This window comes from Gadus macrocephalus, chromosome 9 (genome assembly GCF_031168955.1).
Source record: "Gadus macrocephalus chromosome 9, ASM3116895v1".
Classification (NCBI taxonomy): domain Eukaryota; kingdom Metazoa; phylum Chordata; class Actinopteri; order Gadiformes; family Gadidae; genus Gadus; species Gadus macrocephalus.
The window spans coordinates 10,323,211-10,340,481 of record NC_082390.1 but is presented as its reverse complement, the minus strand read 5'-3'; the positions used below and the strand labels follow the sequence as shown (position 1 = coordinate 10,340,481).

The following is a 17,271-nucleotide window of genomic DNA, read 5'->3' as shown; positions in this document are numbered from 1 at the left end:
CTTCCGGGTCTTTTAAGTTCTCACCACGACACATTGGATCAGGCACCAGCAGGACTGACCCTCCCGGTCCTTACATCATCCTCATTGACTCCTCTGAGGCTGTTACTCAATGAGACTCTCGAGTTATTCAATAACATCACACATATAACCACAGATATAACATCACACATGCTATTTTCTACAACAACACACATGCTATTATTCAACCACAACGACCGATGTTATCGACCCGCCGCGCTGCAGATGAGCTTCACCAGGGGCAGTAACTGAACCTTCGGTATATCATACAGAGGAGCATGTCGCGGCTACTGGGGCTTCTCCACCCGGGGGGCGCCGGGCGGCTGGCCGCCCTGAGGAGCGTCTGTGGCCGGGCAGCCTGGAGCCTGTCCCCGCCCCCCACCGCCGGGCTCCGGGCCCGGTCACACCTCTCCTCTCTGGGGCTCTGGGGCTCCGCCGACACGGTGAGCAGGTCGGGTGGTTTGAGACGGATGACAAGGTTAACTGTTGGATCAGCTGGAGCTAATGCTAGTTAACCACACTAGTTAAGTAGTACAATAGTTACCAGACTAGTTAAGTAGCACAGTAGTTACCAGATTAGTTTAGTAGTACAGTAGTTACCAGACTAGATTATTAGTACAGAAGTTACCAGACTGGTTTAGTTGTACAGTAGTTACCATACTGGTTTACAGTAGTTACCAGACTAGTTTAGTACTACAGTAGTTACCAGATTAGTTTAGTACGACAGTAGTTACCAGACTAGCTGGTTCAGTAGCTATGGGTGAAGTCTAGGGACTCTGCAGTGATATGTGTGCGGTCGAGCAGAGAGATGTGATTGTTGGTGTTAAACGCCAGCCCCCTCTGTAATGTACCTGTGGGACACTCGTTGACCACTGCCAAGCGGTGTGTGGTTGATAGAAATGTGACACGGAGGAGTATTTTGTGTTTTATTACAGAATGGGCTTTTGATTCAAGCAAAGTTTCTGTCTCGTCATGGTAGTGACTCTACAACCTGGCGCTTCTACTCCACCGACCCTAAAGGTACAACCGACCACCTGGCTGCATCAAAGTGCTGTTATTATTATTATCATTGATATACTATTGTTGTTGTTCTCATTATAAAGAGGATGTTTTTATAGTCCCCAACTATCAGAACAGGTAAGTGGAGCGGTTAGGGTGCAATGTTCCGGTGGAGAGAACCTAACTCTGGGTCTGACCCTCAGATGGTAAAAGCCAAGAGCCAGAAGGAGCAGGGGGAGGAGGTGCGAAGAAAGGAGGTGGAAAGAGAGGAGGAAGTGGAGGAGGGAAAGATTGGTGGAGCCGCTTGCAGAAGGTAGGGCAAAGTACTCATTTGCTGTAAGATGTGTTTTCCTGGACTCCAGTTTAAATGTATTTCTGTTCTTGCATCTAAGGACCCATGTCTCTTCAAATATTGTACATTCTACTTTACAAGTCAGTTCATAAACAATATGCATGTCCGATACATTTATTCTGGAAGTGTGAGAGGGAGTGTGAGTGAGCTAGTGTACTAATGTCCAGCTGTGTTGCAGGGGGACATGCCGTGGGATGAGAAGGATTTCCGCTACATGGCGGTGACGGTGGCGGGGGTGACGTCTGCGCTGCTCTACTTCCTGTTCAGAGACACGGGGCGTGAGATCAGCTGGAAGGACTTCATCCACCGCTACCTGGGGAGGGGCATGGTCAGACACACACACACACACACACACACACACACACACACACACACACACACACACACACACACACACACACACACTCATACACACTCATACAGATATATGTATACACTTTGGGGGGGGGGGGGTACTGGTGTGTGTGTGTGATTTCATGTCCTGTGTGTGTGTGTGAATGCATGTCCTGTGTGTGTATGATCTAATGTCGTGTGTGTGTGATCTCATCTCCTGTGTGCGTGTGTGATCTCATGTCCTGTGTGTGTTTGTGCGTGTGTGATCTCATGTCCTGTGTGATTTTGTGTGTGTGTGTGTGATCTCATATCCTGTGCGTGTGTGATCTCATGTCCTGTGTGTGTGATCTCATGTCGTGTTTGTGTGTGTGTGTGATCTAATGTCCTGTGTGTGTGATCTCATGTCCTGTGTGTGTGTGTTTGTGTGTGTGTGTGTGATCTCATGTCCTGTGTGTGTGTGTGTGTGTGTGTGAGTGTGAGTGTGAGTGTGTGATCTCATGTCCTGTGTGTGTTTGTGTGTGTGTGATCTCATGTCCTGTGTGTTTGTGTGTGCAGGTGGAGCGTCTGGAGGTGGTGAACAAGCAGTTTGTCCGGGTGGTTCTGGCCCCAGGAGCGGACTCCTCTGACGGGGTAAAGACACACACTGAGGGGGGGGAGGGGGTACTGGCCTTGGGGCTTCATCCCCCTCTGTCTTCACTCCCTGACCGTAAAGCCCATACACTTGGTTAGGTTAAATATCAACAGATAATTAATAAACTGTGTGTGTGTGTGTAGGGCTACGTGTGGTTCAACATCGGCAGTGTGGACACGTTTGAGCGTAACCTGGAGGCGGCCCACATGGAGCTGGGCCTGGAACCATCTCACCGCATCGCCGTGGTCTACAGCACCGAGAGCGACGGGTACCTGGAGATAGCCTCAATACAGCTCTAATGTACCCCCAATACAGCCCTAATGTACCCCCAATACCGTCCTAATGGAGCCCTCATGTAGCCTGGATACAACCTCAATACAGTCCTAATGTATCCCCAATACAGCCCTAATGTAGCCTGGATACAACCTCAATACAGTCCTAATGTATCCCCAATACAGCCCTAATGTAGGCCTCATCTAGCCTGGATACAACCTCAATTCAGTCCTAATGTATCCCCAATACAGCCCTAATGTAGGCCTCATCTAGCCTGGATACAACCTTAGTACTGCCTGAATGTACCCCTCATACACCCCTTATATCCCTGCTAAGATACATAAATTTGTAGTCTAACGTCTCCCTCCCTCCCTCTCTCTGTTCCCCCCTCCCTCGGTCTCTCTCTCTCTCTCCCTCCCTCCCTCGGTCTCTCTGTCTCTATCTCTGTCCCCCCCCCCCCCCCCCCCCTCGGTCTCTCTCTGTCTCTGTCTCTGTCGCTGTCTCTCTCCCTCTGTCTCTCTCTGTCTCTGTCTCTGTCGCTGTCTCTCTCGCTCTGTCTCTCTCTCCCCCCTAGCTCCTTCCTGATGAGCATGATCCCCACCCTGCTGCTGATCGGCTTCCTGCTGTTCACGCTGCGGCGGGGCCCCATGGGGGGCGGGGCCGGCGGCGGGCGGGGCCCCTTCAGCATGAGCGAGTCCACGGCCAAGATGATGAAGGAGAACATCGAGGTGAAGTTCAAGGACGTGGCAGGCTGCGAGGAGGCCAAGGTGGAGATCCTCGAGTTCGTCAACTTCCTGAAGAACCCCAAGCAGTACCAGGACCTGGGGGCCAAGATCCCCAAGGTACCAGCGCCACCTAGGACCAGCGCCAACTAGTCCCAGCACTCACTAGTCCTAGGACCAGCACTCACTAGTCCTAGGACCAGCACTCACTAGTCCTAGGACCAGCACTCACTAGTCCTAGGACCAGTACTTACTATTCCTAGGACCAGCACTCACTAGTCACAGGAACAGCACCAACTAGTTCTAGAACCAGCACTTACTAGTCCCGGGACCAGCACTAACTAGTTCTAGGACCAGCACTAGCTCATTTTAGTACTATCGGGTCATGGGTCAAGAAAAGGTGTGTGCGTGTGTGCGCTAACCCCTGTGGTTATTGCCAAGTAATTTGTAATAACTTGTTATTAACCTGGAGTACCGTGTGCTCTCCCAGGGGGCGGTGCTGTCCGGACCCCCGGGGACGGGAAAGACCCTCCTGGCCAAGGCCACGGCGGGGGAGGCAGACGTGCCCTTCATCACCGTCAACGGCTCAGAGTTCCTGGAGATGTTCGTGGGCGTGGGCCCGGCCCGGGTGAGCCCCCGCACACACTGTATGGGACCAGAGGGGTCTGGGGTCACCGGCTGGACCTCGGGGGTCAACACCGGGCTGGACCTCGGGGGTCAACACCGGGCTGGACCTCGGGGGTCAACACCGGGCTGGACCTCGGGGGTCAACACCGGGCTGGACCTCAGGGGTCAACACCGGGCTGGACCATAGGGCTCTTGGGTCACCGGCTGGACCATAGGGCTCTTGGGTCACCGGCTGGACCACAGCTTTCTGGGTTCACCTGCTGGAGGCTCCTGTGTCAGACAGGAGGGGTCAGGGGTCACTCCCCATTGTCCTCGCTCTACCTGTAGGCCGCCTTGAGAAGATGGTTGATGACTAAACTCTCCCACCCTCTAACCTTTGAACTCTGTGTCGTGGATAAGGTGAGGGACATGTTTGCCATGGCGAGGAAGAACGCGCCCTGCATCCTCTTCATCGATGAGATTGACGCCGTGGGACGCAAGAGAGGAGGGGGCAACTTCGGAGGGCAGAGCGAGCAGGAGAACACGCTTAACCAGCTGCTGGTGGAGATGGATGGTGAGCCCCTAGTTAGCCACTAGTTAAACACTAGTTAGCTGGTTATTAAGGTGTCATGTATGCTGGGGTATATCAGACGGTCATCGTGAGTTATTATTACCCATCATTATTAAGGTTATTCTGTACACTGGGTTAGATCGGAGGCACCATGTTGGTCTGGAAGGTTCCTCAGGCTGTTGGTTCCATCCTCTCTGGGAACAGAACGTATGATGGATGGTTTGAGTTGGTCTCACTGCTCTCCACAGCTCGTTGTTAGTGTTTGTTGTTATGGTTGACCTGCTGGTTGTTGTTGTTGACCTGCTGGTTGCTATTCTTGTTGTTGACCTGCTGGTTGTTGTTGTTGACCTGCTGGTTGTTATCATTGTTGTTGACCTGATGGTTGTTGTTGACCTGGTGGTTTTTGTTGTTGTTCACCTGGTGGTGGTTGTTGTTGACATGCTAGTTGTTGTTGACTTGCTGGTTGTTGTTTTTGACCTGCTGGTTGTTGTTGTGGTTGTTGTTGTTGTTGACCTGCTGGTTTTTGTGGTTGTGCTTGACCTGCTGGTTGTTGTTTTTGACCTGCTGGTTGTTGTTGTGGTTGTTGTTGTTGACCTGCTGGTTGTTGTGGTTGTTCTTGACCTGCTGGTTGTTGTTGTGGTTGTTGTTGTTGTTGACCTGCTGGTTGTTGTGGTTGTTCTTGACCTGCTGGTTGTTGTTTTTGACCTGCTGGTTGTTGTTGTGGTTGTTGTTGTTGACCTGCTGGTTGTTGTGGTTGTTCTTGACCTGCTGGTTGTTGTCGTTGCCTGCAGGCTTCAACACAGCCACCAACGTGGTGGTCCTGGCCGGCACCAACAGACCCGACATCCTGGACCCAGCCCTCATGAGACCGGGCCGCTTCGACCGGCAGATCTTCATCGGTACGCCTACCCACAATGCTCCTGGTTCACTGATCTGACCTTCATCTGACCTTTAACCTCTGTAAGAGGGGACCTTATCTCACCTTTGCCCTCTGTAAGATGGGACCTCATCTGACTTTAAACCTCTGTAAGAGGGGCCGTATCTGACCTTTAACCTCTGTAAGAGGCTGTCTGTCCTCGGCATCATGAAGGCAGGAATAACAAATGAACGGAGCATGCCCAGCTGAGATGTGTCTGTCTCCTCCCAGGTCCTCCTGACATCAAAGGAAGGGCGTCCATCTTTAAAGTCCACCTCCGACCAATCAAATTAGAGCCCAGCTTGGACCGGGACGCGCTCGCTAGGAAGATGGCTGCCGCCACCCCGGGGTTCACAGGTTTGGTTTAAACAGACGCATGATTTAAAGAGTCACATGGTGTAGTCTAGGGTCACATGGTGTACTGTAGAGGGTCACATGGTGTAGAGGGTCACAGAAGGACATTATAAGCTTTTAATATCATAAGGGTAATGAGTGAATAACTGTCGTCGTCCTCAGGAGCGGACATCGCCAACGTGTGCAACGAGGCCGCGCTCATCGCCGCCCGACACCTCAACACGGCCGTGGGCGGGAAGCACTTTGAGCAGGCCATCGACCGCGTGATCGGAGGTGGGCTCCTTCCTCCTTCTCCTCACTATAGAATGTGACGCCAGAGGACGGGACAAGCCATTAGAGATTTGTTGATTAGCTGAAAACAAACCCATGAGCTCGGTCACGGCTCATGCGCTCATAATGTTTGACTGACAGGTCTGGAGAAGAGGACTCGGGTGCTCATCCATTCATGTGTTCATAATGTTTGACTGACAGGTCTGGAGAAGAGGACTCGGGTGCTCATCCATTCATGTGTTCATAATGTTTGACTGACAGGTCTGGAGAAGAGGACTCAGGTGCTCATCCATTCATGTGTTCATAATTTTTGATTGACAGGTCTGGAAAAGAGGACTCAGGTGCTGCAGCCGAATGAGAAGAAGACGGTGGCGTACCACGAGGCCGGGCACGCCATCGTGGGCTGGTACCTGGAGCACGCAGACCCCCTGCTGAAGGTCAGTACACACCACTCGTACTAGTACACACCGTCTGGTACTGGTACACACTCCTAGTACTAGTACACACTCCTAGTAAACACTCCTAGTACTAGGACACACTGTCCTAGTACTCAGTTGTACTGTACTATCCGTCTGGAGTCACCAGTAGAGTTTGAATCTTACGTGTGTGTGTGTGTGTGTGTGTGTGTGTGTGTGTGTGTGTGTGTGTGTGTGTGTGTGTGTGTGTGTGTGTGTGTGTGTGTGTGTGTGTGTGTGTGTGTGTGTGTGTGTGTGTGTCCCCAGGTGTCCATCATCCCGCGGGGGAAGGGTCTGGGCTACGCTCAGTACCTGCCGCGGGAGCAGTACCTGTACACGGCGGAGCAGCTGTTCGACCGCATGTGCATGATGCTGGGGGGCCGCGTGGCCGAGCAGGTGTTCTTCAGCAAGGTCACCACCGGGGCGCAGGACGACCTCAAGAAGGTCACGCAGTCCGCCTACGCCCAGGTACCCCCAACCTTGTACCCCTAAACCTGTACCCCTCTACCCCCTAAACCTGTACCCCTCTACCCCCTAAACCTGTACCCCTCTACCCCCTAAACCTGTACCCTTCTACCCCCTAAACCTGTACCCCTCTACCCCCTAAACCTGTACCCTTCTACCCCCTAAACCTGTACCCCTCTACCCCCTAAACCTGTACCCTTCTACCCCCTAAACCTGTACCCCTCTACCCCCTAAACCTGTACCCTTCTACCCCCTAAACCTGTACCCCTCTACCCCCTAAACCTGTACCCCTCTACCCCCTAAACCTGTACCCCTCCAGCCCCTAAACCTGTACCCCTCCAGCCCCTAAACCTGTACCCCTCCAGCCCCTAAACCTGTACCCCTCTACCCCCTAAACCTGTACCCCTCCAGCCCCTAAACCTGTACCCCTCCAGCCCCTAAACCCGTACCCCTTCACCCCCTAAAGCTGTACCCCTATGTCCCCCTGTCCGCAGGTGGTCCAGTTCGGGATGAGTGAGAAGGTGGGCCAGGTGTCCTTCGACCTGGCCCGGCAGGGGGAGATGGTGATGGAGAAGCCGTACAGCGAGGCCACGGCGGAGCTCATCGACCAGGAGGTCCGGGAGCTGGTGGACCGGGCCTACCAGCGCACCCTGGAGCTCATCCAGGACAAGAAGGAGATGGTGGACATGGTGAGAAACCCAGACCAGAGGGGCCCCAGGGCTGACCAGAGTGAATACCTGGTCGTAGTCCAGAGTGAGAACCGGGTTGTAGTTCTACGTGCCCCTGGTTGTAGTTCTATGTGCCCCTGGTTGTAGTTCTATGTGCCCCTGGGTTCAGTTCTACATGCCCCTGGTTGTAGTTCTATGTGCCCCTGGGTTCAGTTCTACATGCCCCTGGGTTCAGTTCTACATGCCCCTGGTTGTAGTTCTATGTGCCCCTGGTTGTAGTTCTATGTGCCCCTGGTTGTAGTTCTATGTGCCCCTGGGTTCAGTTCTACGTGCCCCTGGTTGTAGTTCTATGTGCCCCTGGGTTCAGTTCTACATGCCCCTGGTTGTAGTACTACATGCCACCGGGTGAGGTCCTACATGCCCCTGGTATTAGTTCTACGTGCAGTATATCTACATGCCCCTGGTTGTAGTTCTACGTGCCCCTGGTTGTAGTTCTATGTGCCCCTGGTTGTAGTTCTACGTGCCCCTGGTTGTAGTTCTACGTGCCCCTGGTTGTAGTTCTATGTGCCCCTGGGTTCAGTTCTACATGCCCCTGGTTGTAGTTCTATGTGCCCCTGGGTTCAGTTCTACATGCCCCTGGTATTAGTTCTACGTGCAGTAGATCTACATGCCCCTGGTTGTAGTTCTAGGTGCCTCGGTTGTAGTCCTACTTGCCCCTGGGTTTAGTGCTACCTGCTCCTGGTTTTAATTCTATGTGCTCCTGGTTGTAGTTCTAAATGCCCCTGGGTGTAGTTCTAGGTGTCCCTGGTTGTGGTTCTACGTCCCCCTGGTTGTGGTTCTGGGGCTCCTGGTTGTAGTTCTGGGGCTCCTGGTTGTAGTTCTGGTGCTCCTGGTTGTAGTTCCGGTGCTCCTGGTTGTAGTTCCGGTGCTCCTGGTTGTAGTTCCGGTGCTCCTGGTTGTAGTTCCGGTGCTCCTGGTTGTAGTTCCGGTGCTCCTGGTTGTAGTTCTGGTGCTCCTGGTTGTAGTTCTGGTGCTCCTGGCTGATGCTCTGACCCTGCTCCTCCCCAGGTGGGCCGGCGGCTCCTGGAGAAGGAGGTGCTGGACAAGGCGGACATGTTGGAGCTGCTGGGGCCGCGGCCCTTCGACGAGAAGTCGACCTATGAGGACTTTGTGGCGGGAACCGGGAGCTTCGAGGAGGACACCAGCCTGCCGGTGGGGCTGAGGGACTGGAACCAGGAGAGGGAGGCTGCCCCAGAGGAGGGGCCCCCGGCCCAGGAGAAGCAGACCGCCTAGACACTGACCCCATGACCCAGGGCCCTGACCCCTGACCTTGTGACCCTCGGCACAGGATGGGTGTTTTAAGGTTCTCTGCTGATGTTCTGAAGACTTCACCAGCATCTCCACCTCTTACGGTATTTCAACCTCAAGAAAAGTATTTATCACATTTTATTGACATTTCTTTGACTGACTGACGCAAGAATGGTTTGGAGTCGAGAGCATCTGGAAGCTCCAGAGCTGAAGGAAGGCAGCGTGTTGTTGTGTGTTGGTCTCTGTTGTGCGCTACATAGTCGATGCTACCGTGACGACACCAGAACTCCCAGAAGTCGTCCAATCACCTCCTCTGACGTGAGACCAAAGCTTGATTCGATTTCATTTTATCCTCTGAATTCCCCCCTTTTGTTTTCTGACTTGAATCAGTTGAGTTCATTTGAATAAATATGAGTTTGTTTGTTTTTAAATATATGTTTATACTTTTGTATGCCAATTGCACCAAACAGTTTGGCTGGTGGGTAGACTGGTTAGAAGTGAACCAGTGTGTGGTTCCGATGGGTTCCTTTGGGAACCAGGAGGAGTGTTAAGTTAAGGGTTCCCTCAGGAGGAGCGTTAGCTTCTCTAGCGACGCCGCAAAGAGATTTAGTTTCGGTCTCACTCAAACAAGGTGGAATGCTGTGAAGACTATGAAGTTAAACATTTGTTATGTTGGAGACCCGTGTGGTCCACCTGAGGATGAACCCGACCAAGAGCAGCGAGTATGAAGGTATGGCCGCGCCTCATGATCATCAGGACCAGAATCACTCTAACATCAAATACCGTTAGAGTACGTCCATAGGATACATGATATACAAAGATACTTACACTGAATCTGAATAATCAGCTCATTCATAGCACCTGCCAGATACATGCCAACAAGTCGAATCGAACTCAGAACCTCAGTCAGTGTTCCCATGCTGTGATGTTGTCATGTGACGGTATAAACACGCTGTAATATCTCCGGTCAGAAACCGCTCTGGGTTAACGTCCAGATGTTTGAGCTCGACCTCCTGATTCTGGACCTCAAACATCTGAACGTTAGACTCGCTTCACAAATTGTAACAAATACAATATTTATATGTAAATAATTTACTAATAAAAATAATACAAAACATTTTTATATTTATTTGCATTCATTATTTTAAAAAGGGTATATTTAGCGCCATCATGTGGAACGATGGTCACATTGCATCACACTCATGAATAATTAAGGATGTTAACTAACAAGCGGTCTAACTTTCCCACTACAAACCAGTAGGAAGTCTTAGGAAGCTGAACGTACTGGTTCTGACAACCAGTTCCGCCACGGAGTAGGAGACCAGTCCAGTCTCTGAGGACCTGATGAGGTCTGCTCTATGAAACCAGCACGTCTGGGAGGTAGCCATCTGTTAGCATCCGCTAGCCGCCTGCTAGCTGTGTGCAAGTTGTTAGGTAGCCATCTGTTAGCTTGCTGTTTAGATGCTAGCCGTTTGCTAGCTGTCTGTTAGGGTCTATTAGCATGTGTTAGCTGTCTTTAGCTGCGTGCTAGCCGTCCAGTGATTTGATTGACAGGGCGTCCTCTGGGGCCTCTCCCCTCAGGCCCTGAGTTCCTCAACGCTGGGCTGGGACTCCAGGGCTGCTGGGACGGGGTCTAGGTCCCCGGCCAGATGACCAGGGAGAGGGCCAGCGAGGCAGAGAAGAGCCGCGTGGAGAGGCGGTGCTCCGCGGCGCCCCCGCACTCCTTAGTGCTCTCCTGGGGGGGGGGGGGGGGGGGGGGCTGTTAGTCTTAGAGGAGACACTAACAGTGATGATATACTAGGAACCATAGCTTCTGAAGCGAGAATGAGATCACTCAAAATAAATTGGATTTTTCGACCAATGAGATCGCTCAAAATAAATTAAAATGGTCGACCAATGATAACACTAAATAAATTACAATTTTCGAAAACAATTGGTACTACCAACCTTCTCAAAACCAAAATAAATAGTATACCAATCAATCACCGTCAAGGGGTGGGTATTGTGGGGTTTTGCGTTGCGTTCATGATAGTTATTACTGGATGCACGAAACACAGACGCGACAGGGATCCCGCTTCAAGTGACATCACCCAACATCGCTGATACAACCTTTAAGCTTCACTCAACTGATTAAATCGGTGCATTGACCGATTCGTGGTCCTTTTTAAATCGATTCAGGGGCCAACGCATCGATGTAGTTGCATCTTTGTTACTCCAACCGGTTACCGATTCGTATCGGTGAATCGTTACACCCCTAATACATATATATTCATACAGACACACGTGTATACATACAAACATACATGCATACATGTATATACCTACAGACATACATACATACATGTACATACAGACATACATACATACACATGCATGCATACATCTACGTAAAAACATCTACATATATACCATTACCTGCATACATACACATACATACTTTTATACATTTAAATGTATTTACATACATGTAAATACATACATACATACATATATGTGTGGTAGGGTGGTAGGGTTAGGTTAGTTAGGGTAGGTTAGTTACCTTGGGGTGGTAGGGTTAGGTTAGTTTGGGTAGGTTAGTTAGGGTAGGTTAGTTACCTTGGGGTGGTAGGGTTAGGTTAGTTATGGTAGTTTAGTCAGGGTAGATGAGTTACCTTGGGGTGGTAGGGTTAGGTTAGTTAGGATAGGTTAGTTAGGGTAGGTTAGTTACCTTGGGGTGGTAGGGTTAGGTTAGTTAGGGTAGGTTAGTTAGGGTAGGTGAGTTACCTTTGGGTGGGAGGGTTATGTTAGTTTGGGTAGTTTAGTTACCTTGGGGTGGTATGGTTCGGGTAGGTTAGTTACCTTGGGGTGGTAGGGTTAGGTTAGTTATGGTAGGTTAGCTAGGGTAGGTTAGTTACCTTGGGGTGGTAGGGTTAGGTTAGTTATGGTAGGTTAGTTACCTTGGGGTGATAGGGTTAGGTTAGTTATGGTAGATTAGTTACCTTGGGGTGGTAGGGTTAGGTTAGTTATGGTAGATTAGTTACCTTGGGGTGGTAGGGTTAGGTTAGTTATGGTAGGTTAGTTACCTTGGGGTGGTAGGGTTAGGTTAGTTATGGTAGGTTAGTTACCTTGGGGTGGTAGGGTTAGGTTAGTTATGGTAGATTAGTTACCTTGGGGTGGTAGGGTTAGGTTAGTTATGGTAGGTTAGTTACCTTGGGGTGGTAGGGTTAAGTTAGTTATGGTAGGTTAGTTACCTTGGGGTGGTAGGGTTAGGTATGGTAGGTTAGTTACCTTGGGGTGGTAGGGTTAGGTTAGTTATGGTAGGTTAGCTAGGTTAGTTACCTTAGGGTGATAGGGTTAGGTTAGTTATGGTAGGTTAGTTACCATGGGGTGGTAGGGTTAGGTTAGTTATGGTAGGTTAGCTAGGGTAGGTTAGTTACCTTGGGGTGGTAGGGTTAGGTTAGTTATGGTAGGTTAGTTACCTTGGGGTGATAGGGTTAGGTTAGTTATGGTAGGTTAGTTACCTTGGGGTGGTAGGGTTAGGTTAGTTATGGTAGGTTAGTTACCTTGGGGTGGTAGGCATGGCAGGACTCCGGGCGACGCCTCACCTTCTGGGACTTCATGCGGTTGCACTTGACCGTGGCGTTATGTTCTCAGAGGTCAAGGAGCACACACACATTCAGTACTCTATAGCACGGCACTAACACTGCAGGCGGGGGGCTTCGACTCCTTTTGTAGAGCACTGAAGCAAGGCACTGACCCCACCAGGGTGAGGGTTAGAGGTTATAGCCTGGTCTTTGGGATGAAATGATGAAGTGTATGCCACACAAAAGTAGAAGAGGGTCTGCAGGGTCAGGGGTCAGGAGGATATATTTGATCTCTTTGGGCTCCAGCAGGATGGCGCTGTACTGCCGGGAGCAGTCGCAGTCCGCCTGGGTCACCACCAGAACCAGGTTAGACTCCGGGACGTACTGCACCACGAACATCCTGCAACACACAGTACACAACACACTGCAACACACAGTACACAACACACAGTACACTACACACTGTAACACACAGTGCCCTACACACTGTTACACACAGAACACTACACACTGCAACACACAGTACACAACACACTGCAACACACAGTACACAACACACAGTACACAACACACTGCAACACACAGTACACAACACACTGCTACAAACCCTAGAACCAAAAACCAAATCCTAAAACACCATCAGTAAGACGCCCTAACCCTCATGCCCAATCCTAATAAGGTTTGGTTTGAGGGTTAGGTTTCCTTCCAAGGTAAGGTTTTTGGTTTTACAGTTTAAGGGATTTTGTATTTGTGTGTTTGACTGTTTGAGTGAGTGAGTGAATGAGTAAGTGTGTGTGTGTGTGTGTGTGAGTGTGTGTGTGTGTGTGAGTGTGTTTACTTCTGACACCGGCCACACTTAATGAGGCTGTTGGCCTCTCTGATGGAGTCGTCGTACAGGAAGCCTGGGTACGCAGTGTCACACGGCTGCTGGGCCTCCAACTTCTTCTGCTTATGAGCTGGCCAATCACACAACCACATCAATTAACCAATCACACAACCACATCAATTAACCAATCACACAACCACATCAATTAACCAATCACACAACCCCATCAATTAATCAATCAAACAACCACATCAATTAATCATTCACACAACCACGTAAATTAATCATCACAAAACCACATCAATTAACCAATCACACCACCCCAACAATTAATCAATCACCCAACCACATAAATTAACCAATCACACAACCGCATAAATTAACCAATCACACAACCTCATCAATTTACAAATCACACAATTAACCACATCAATTAACCACGGCAACAGTAACCGACCAATAAGATTAACCAATTGACCAATTACATACATCTATCAATTTGATTTGGTTGATTTGACCAATTGATTTGATTTGAATTGGTTAGTGAGGTCCCCCCTTCACTTTAGGCGTCTTTGAGTGTTATTAATTATTATTATTCTTCATGTTTAACCTCTGTTTTCCTTTTATTCCTAGTCTGTTTTACATAGTTTTGAATGATGACTATATGCTCTGTAAGGTGACCTTGGGTGTCTTGAAAGGCGCCTCTAAATTAAATGTATTATTATTATTATTATTTCTAAAACATATGAATTAATGGATGACTTAAACTACCAAACACAATAATCAGATGACACACACACACACACACACACACACACACACACACACACACACACACACACACACACACACACACACACACACACACACACACACACACACAGTACTTACAGGTGTGATAGCCAGCCTTAGCTGAGGTTGTCAGAGCACACCGTGGTGATGATGATGATGATGATGATGGCGATGAAGCGGGAAGTGTGTGTGGATGAGGTCAAGCATGAGACATGAGATCGACATGAAGGACATCACACATGTCATGACAGGAAGCTGCTTGACAAGAAGGGATGTCATCTTACCGTCTACGACGTAGTCCGAGTGCCAGAGGCCGCAGAAGTTGAGGTCCAGCAGGAACCTGAGAGGAACCATCAGAACCATCAATACCAGCAGAACCATCAGAACCATCAATACCATCAGAACCATCAATACCAGCAGAATCATCAGAACCATCAATACCAGCGGAACCATCAGAACCATCAATGCCAGCGGAACCATCAGAACCATCAATACCAGCAGAGCAAGCAGAACCATCAACACCAGCAGAACCATCAGAACCATATACCAGCAGAATCAGCAGAACCATCAATACCAGCAGAACCATCAGAACCAGCAGAACCAACAGAACCACCAGAACCATCAATACCAGCAGAACCACCAGAAAAATCAGAACCATCAATACCAGAAGAACAAGCAGAACAATCAGAACCATCGAGACCAGCAGAACCAGCATAACCATCAGGACCAACAGAACCATCAATGCCAGCAGAACCATGAGAACCAGCGGAACCAGTAAAAGACAAGTAGTAAGTACCAGGAATGTTCAATATCTCAATAAACATACATGAATACATCCTACCATATAAAGACATAAAGGTCAGATATAAAGTCTTATGGGAAAGGGATGTATGAGAGAGAGAGAGAGAGAGAGAGAGAGAGAGAGAGAGAGAGAGAGAGAGAGAGAGAGAGAGAGAGAGAGAGAGAGAGAGAGAGAGAGAGAGAGAGAGAGAGAGAGAGAGAGAGAGAGAGAGAGAGAGAGAGAGAGAGAGAGAGAGAGAGAGAGAGAGAGAGCTGGGGAGGAGAGAGAGACGCAATGTCGATTTTCTATGACGCCACATGTTGTAGAGTGTGTTTTTGTGTAAAGTGCATTAAAGCTCTTTTACAGAAAGGACCATCAGAGTACAGCTGGCCTCTAAGCCCTAGAGAGAGAGAGAGAGAGAGAGAGCGAGAGAGAGAGAGAGAGAGAGAGAGAGAGAGAGAAAATGATAGAATGATAGAATGATAGAATGATAGAAAGGGGGAGAGAGAGAGAGAGAGAGAGAGAGAGAGAGAGAGAGAGAGAGAGAGAGAGACGTACACCAGTGCGTTGGAGAGGATCCACCTCAGCAGGGTGATCAGGCCGTAGAAGGGCTGCGGAGAGACGAGCGGTTACAAAGCGTTCATCATAATAAAAAGGAGGAACTTTGAATGTGAAATATGGAGAAAGTGTGGGGGGGGGGGGGGGCCTTACGCTGAGCAGTGGGCGGGCCGCGTTGGCATGGTGATGGCCGCTCCTGCACATGGCCTGGTAGTCAAACAGAGAGATCCTGCAACACACACACACACACACACACACACACACACACACACACACACACACACACACACACACACACACACACACACACACAGTTCAGCCCCTGGTCACTAAAGGGGTCTAAGTAGAGGACAGACAACCTGGAGGTAAAATGCAGAGGGAGAGGACCAGAGCAGCAGGTCAAAGGCCAAAGCTCTTACTTCTTATACATGCCCATCTTTATGAGGGACGCCATGACTGAACCGTCCACCTCCCCGAGGAACTTGCCCACCTGCGGAGAGACGTCACATGACCACCTCACAGGAAGTACTGACACAGTACTGCAGTACTCACAGTACTAACATAGACCGTAACACAGTATTAACATAGTACCACAGTACTCACAGTACAGACATAGACAGTACCACAGTACTAACATGGTACCCCTATTCTAGTAGCGTTCAGGGTGTGTTAATGCCAACTGAAAGGTTCTCGGTTCAATCCCCAATGTCCTCGGTCTACCTGTAGGCATCCTAAAGCAAGATGACCTCTGACCCCTCCCTGCTCCTAGGGGCGGGGCCTGTTGGAACTAGTGCCGCCCCCTATCCACAGGAAATCATGCGGCCAGCTTGTGGGAGGAACCTCTGTTCATTTGGTTCAGATATGTATAGATATAAATAAATATATAGATATAGATGTATAGATATAGATATAGCTGTAGGTATAGCTATAGCTATAGATAAACATATAGACAGGTCTAAGGTGTCTCTGGATCGCCTGCTACGGGTCAGAGACACTACTGACACACCGAGACGCTTTGAGAAGCCAAGGTCACACTGACCCCTGGGCCAGCTTGGGGGGTCAAGGGTCAATCTAGGAGCTTATCCCCCCAGATGTTAGCATGCTGTCGCAGCGCCAAGGGCTTTTATTTTGATAGATAGATTAGAGGCAACGCTTTTAATTGCACCCGTAGGAAAACACAGAATAGACACAACATTTATTAATAGATTCAGTAGATGGGGTTGTCTGTGTGTGTGGGTCACCCGTGTGTGTGTCTATAGGCTTGCTTGTGTGTGTGTGTGTGTGTGTGTGTGTGTGTGTGTGTTTGAATGTGCCTGTGTGTGTGTGTGTGTATGCATGCGCGGTGTGTACCTCTGATCTCTCTTTTGACAGCAGTATGAAACCGTTGTTGTCAATCAGGAAACAGTTTAGGTCCTGAAACACACATTTTTATTTTAGTTTTATATGTACTATTATATCCATATATCCATAACACAATATATATAGATAGATATATAGATATCTGTAAACCTCTATATTTATGTCTATCTATCTATCTATCTATCTATCTATCTATCTATCTATCTATCTATCTATCTATCTATCTATCTATCTATCTATCTATCTATAGATATAGATATCCATAAATCGATATCTTTTTATGTATATATAGATATCCATGTGTGGTGAGCGGTGGTCAGTGGGGATACGTACTATGCTCTCACAGCTGAGAGGACAAACACCTTCAACATTAAGACACTGGAGAGAGAGAGAGTGAGGGAGAGGGATTAAATTGTTAAATTAATAATATCCTAATCCTATTCAATCCTAT

The 17,271-nt window shown here is 49.2% G+C and overlaps 2 protein-coding genes across 3 annotated transcripts in view; one reads left to right on the top strand and one right to left on the bottom strand.

Annotated features, from left to right (window-relative positions):
- Nucleotides 1-63: 63 nt before the first annotated feature.
- Nucleotides 64-9,372, top strand: afg3l1 (AFG3-like AAA ATPase 1). 2 transcript variants are annotated; one of them, XM_060060666.1, is made up of 17 exons: nt 65-461; nt 954-1,038; nt 1,221-1,330; nt 1,548-1,697; nt 2,258-2,332; nt 2,477-2,601; nt 3,181-3,448; nt 3,819-3,956; nt 4,355-4,508; nt 5,297-5,404; nt 5,653-5,778; nt 5,938-6,048; nt 6,307-6,326; nt 6,387-6,482; nt 6,768-6,968; nt 7,460-7,654; nt 8,702-9,372. In XM_060060666.1, the coding sequence occupies exons 1-17, from the start codon at nt 297-299 to the stop codon at nt 8,924-8,926; spliced, it is 2,352 nt and encodes a 783-aa protein (XP_059916649.1). In that variant the 5' UTR covers nt 65-296; the 3' UTR covers nt 8,927-9,372. The 2 variants fall into 2 exon arrangements, with proteins under 2 accessions (XP_059916648.1, XP_059916649.1); XM_060060665.1 differs by lacking the exon at nt 6,307-6,326 and having other exon boundaries at nt 64-461; nt 6,367-6,482.
- Nucleotides 9,373-10,044: 672 nt separating this feature from the next.
- The window catches only part of LOC132464340 (voltage-dependent calcium channel subunit alpha-2/delta-4-like), a 29,088-nt gene continuing 21,861 nt past the window's right edge, over nt 10,045-17,271 (bottom strand). Inside the window, 11 exon segments of the mRNA XM_060060663.1 lie at nt 10,045-10,676; nt 12,484-12,561; nt 12,784-12,904; nt 13,343-13,460; nt 14,222-14,242; nt 14,407-14,462; nt 15,462-15,514; nt 15,615-15,690; nt 15,881-15,951; nt 16,812-16,874; nt 17,154-17,198. Coding sequence (XP_059916646.1) covers nt 10,575-10,676; nt 12,484-12,561; nt 12,784-12,904; nt 13,343-13,460; nt 14,222-14,242; nt 14,407-14,462; nt 15,462-15,514; nt 15,615-15,690; nt 15,881-15,951; nt 16,812-16,874; nt 17,154-17,198 — 804 coding nt within the window. The 3' untranslated portion in view covers nt 10,045-10,574.

Excerpts from the sequence above, each read along its gene's own strand:
- afg3l1 (XM_060060665.1), top strand. The coding sequence starts at position 297 with ATGTCGCGGCTACTGGGGCTTCTCCACCCGGGGGGCGCCGGGCGGCTG. Across the intron at positions 462-953 it reads TCTGGGGCTCCGCCGACACG|AATGGGCTTTTGATTCAAGC; the intron begins GTGAGCAGGTCG and ends GTTTTATTACAG. Across the intron at positions 5,779-5,937 it reads CGCCACCCCGGGGTTCACAG|GAGCGGACATCGCCAACGTG; the intron begins GTTTGGTTTAAA and ends CGTCGTCCTCAG.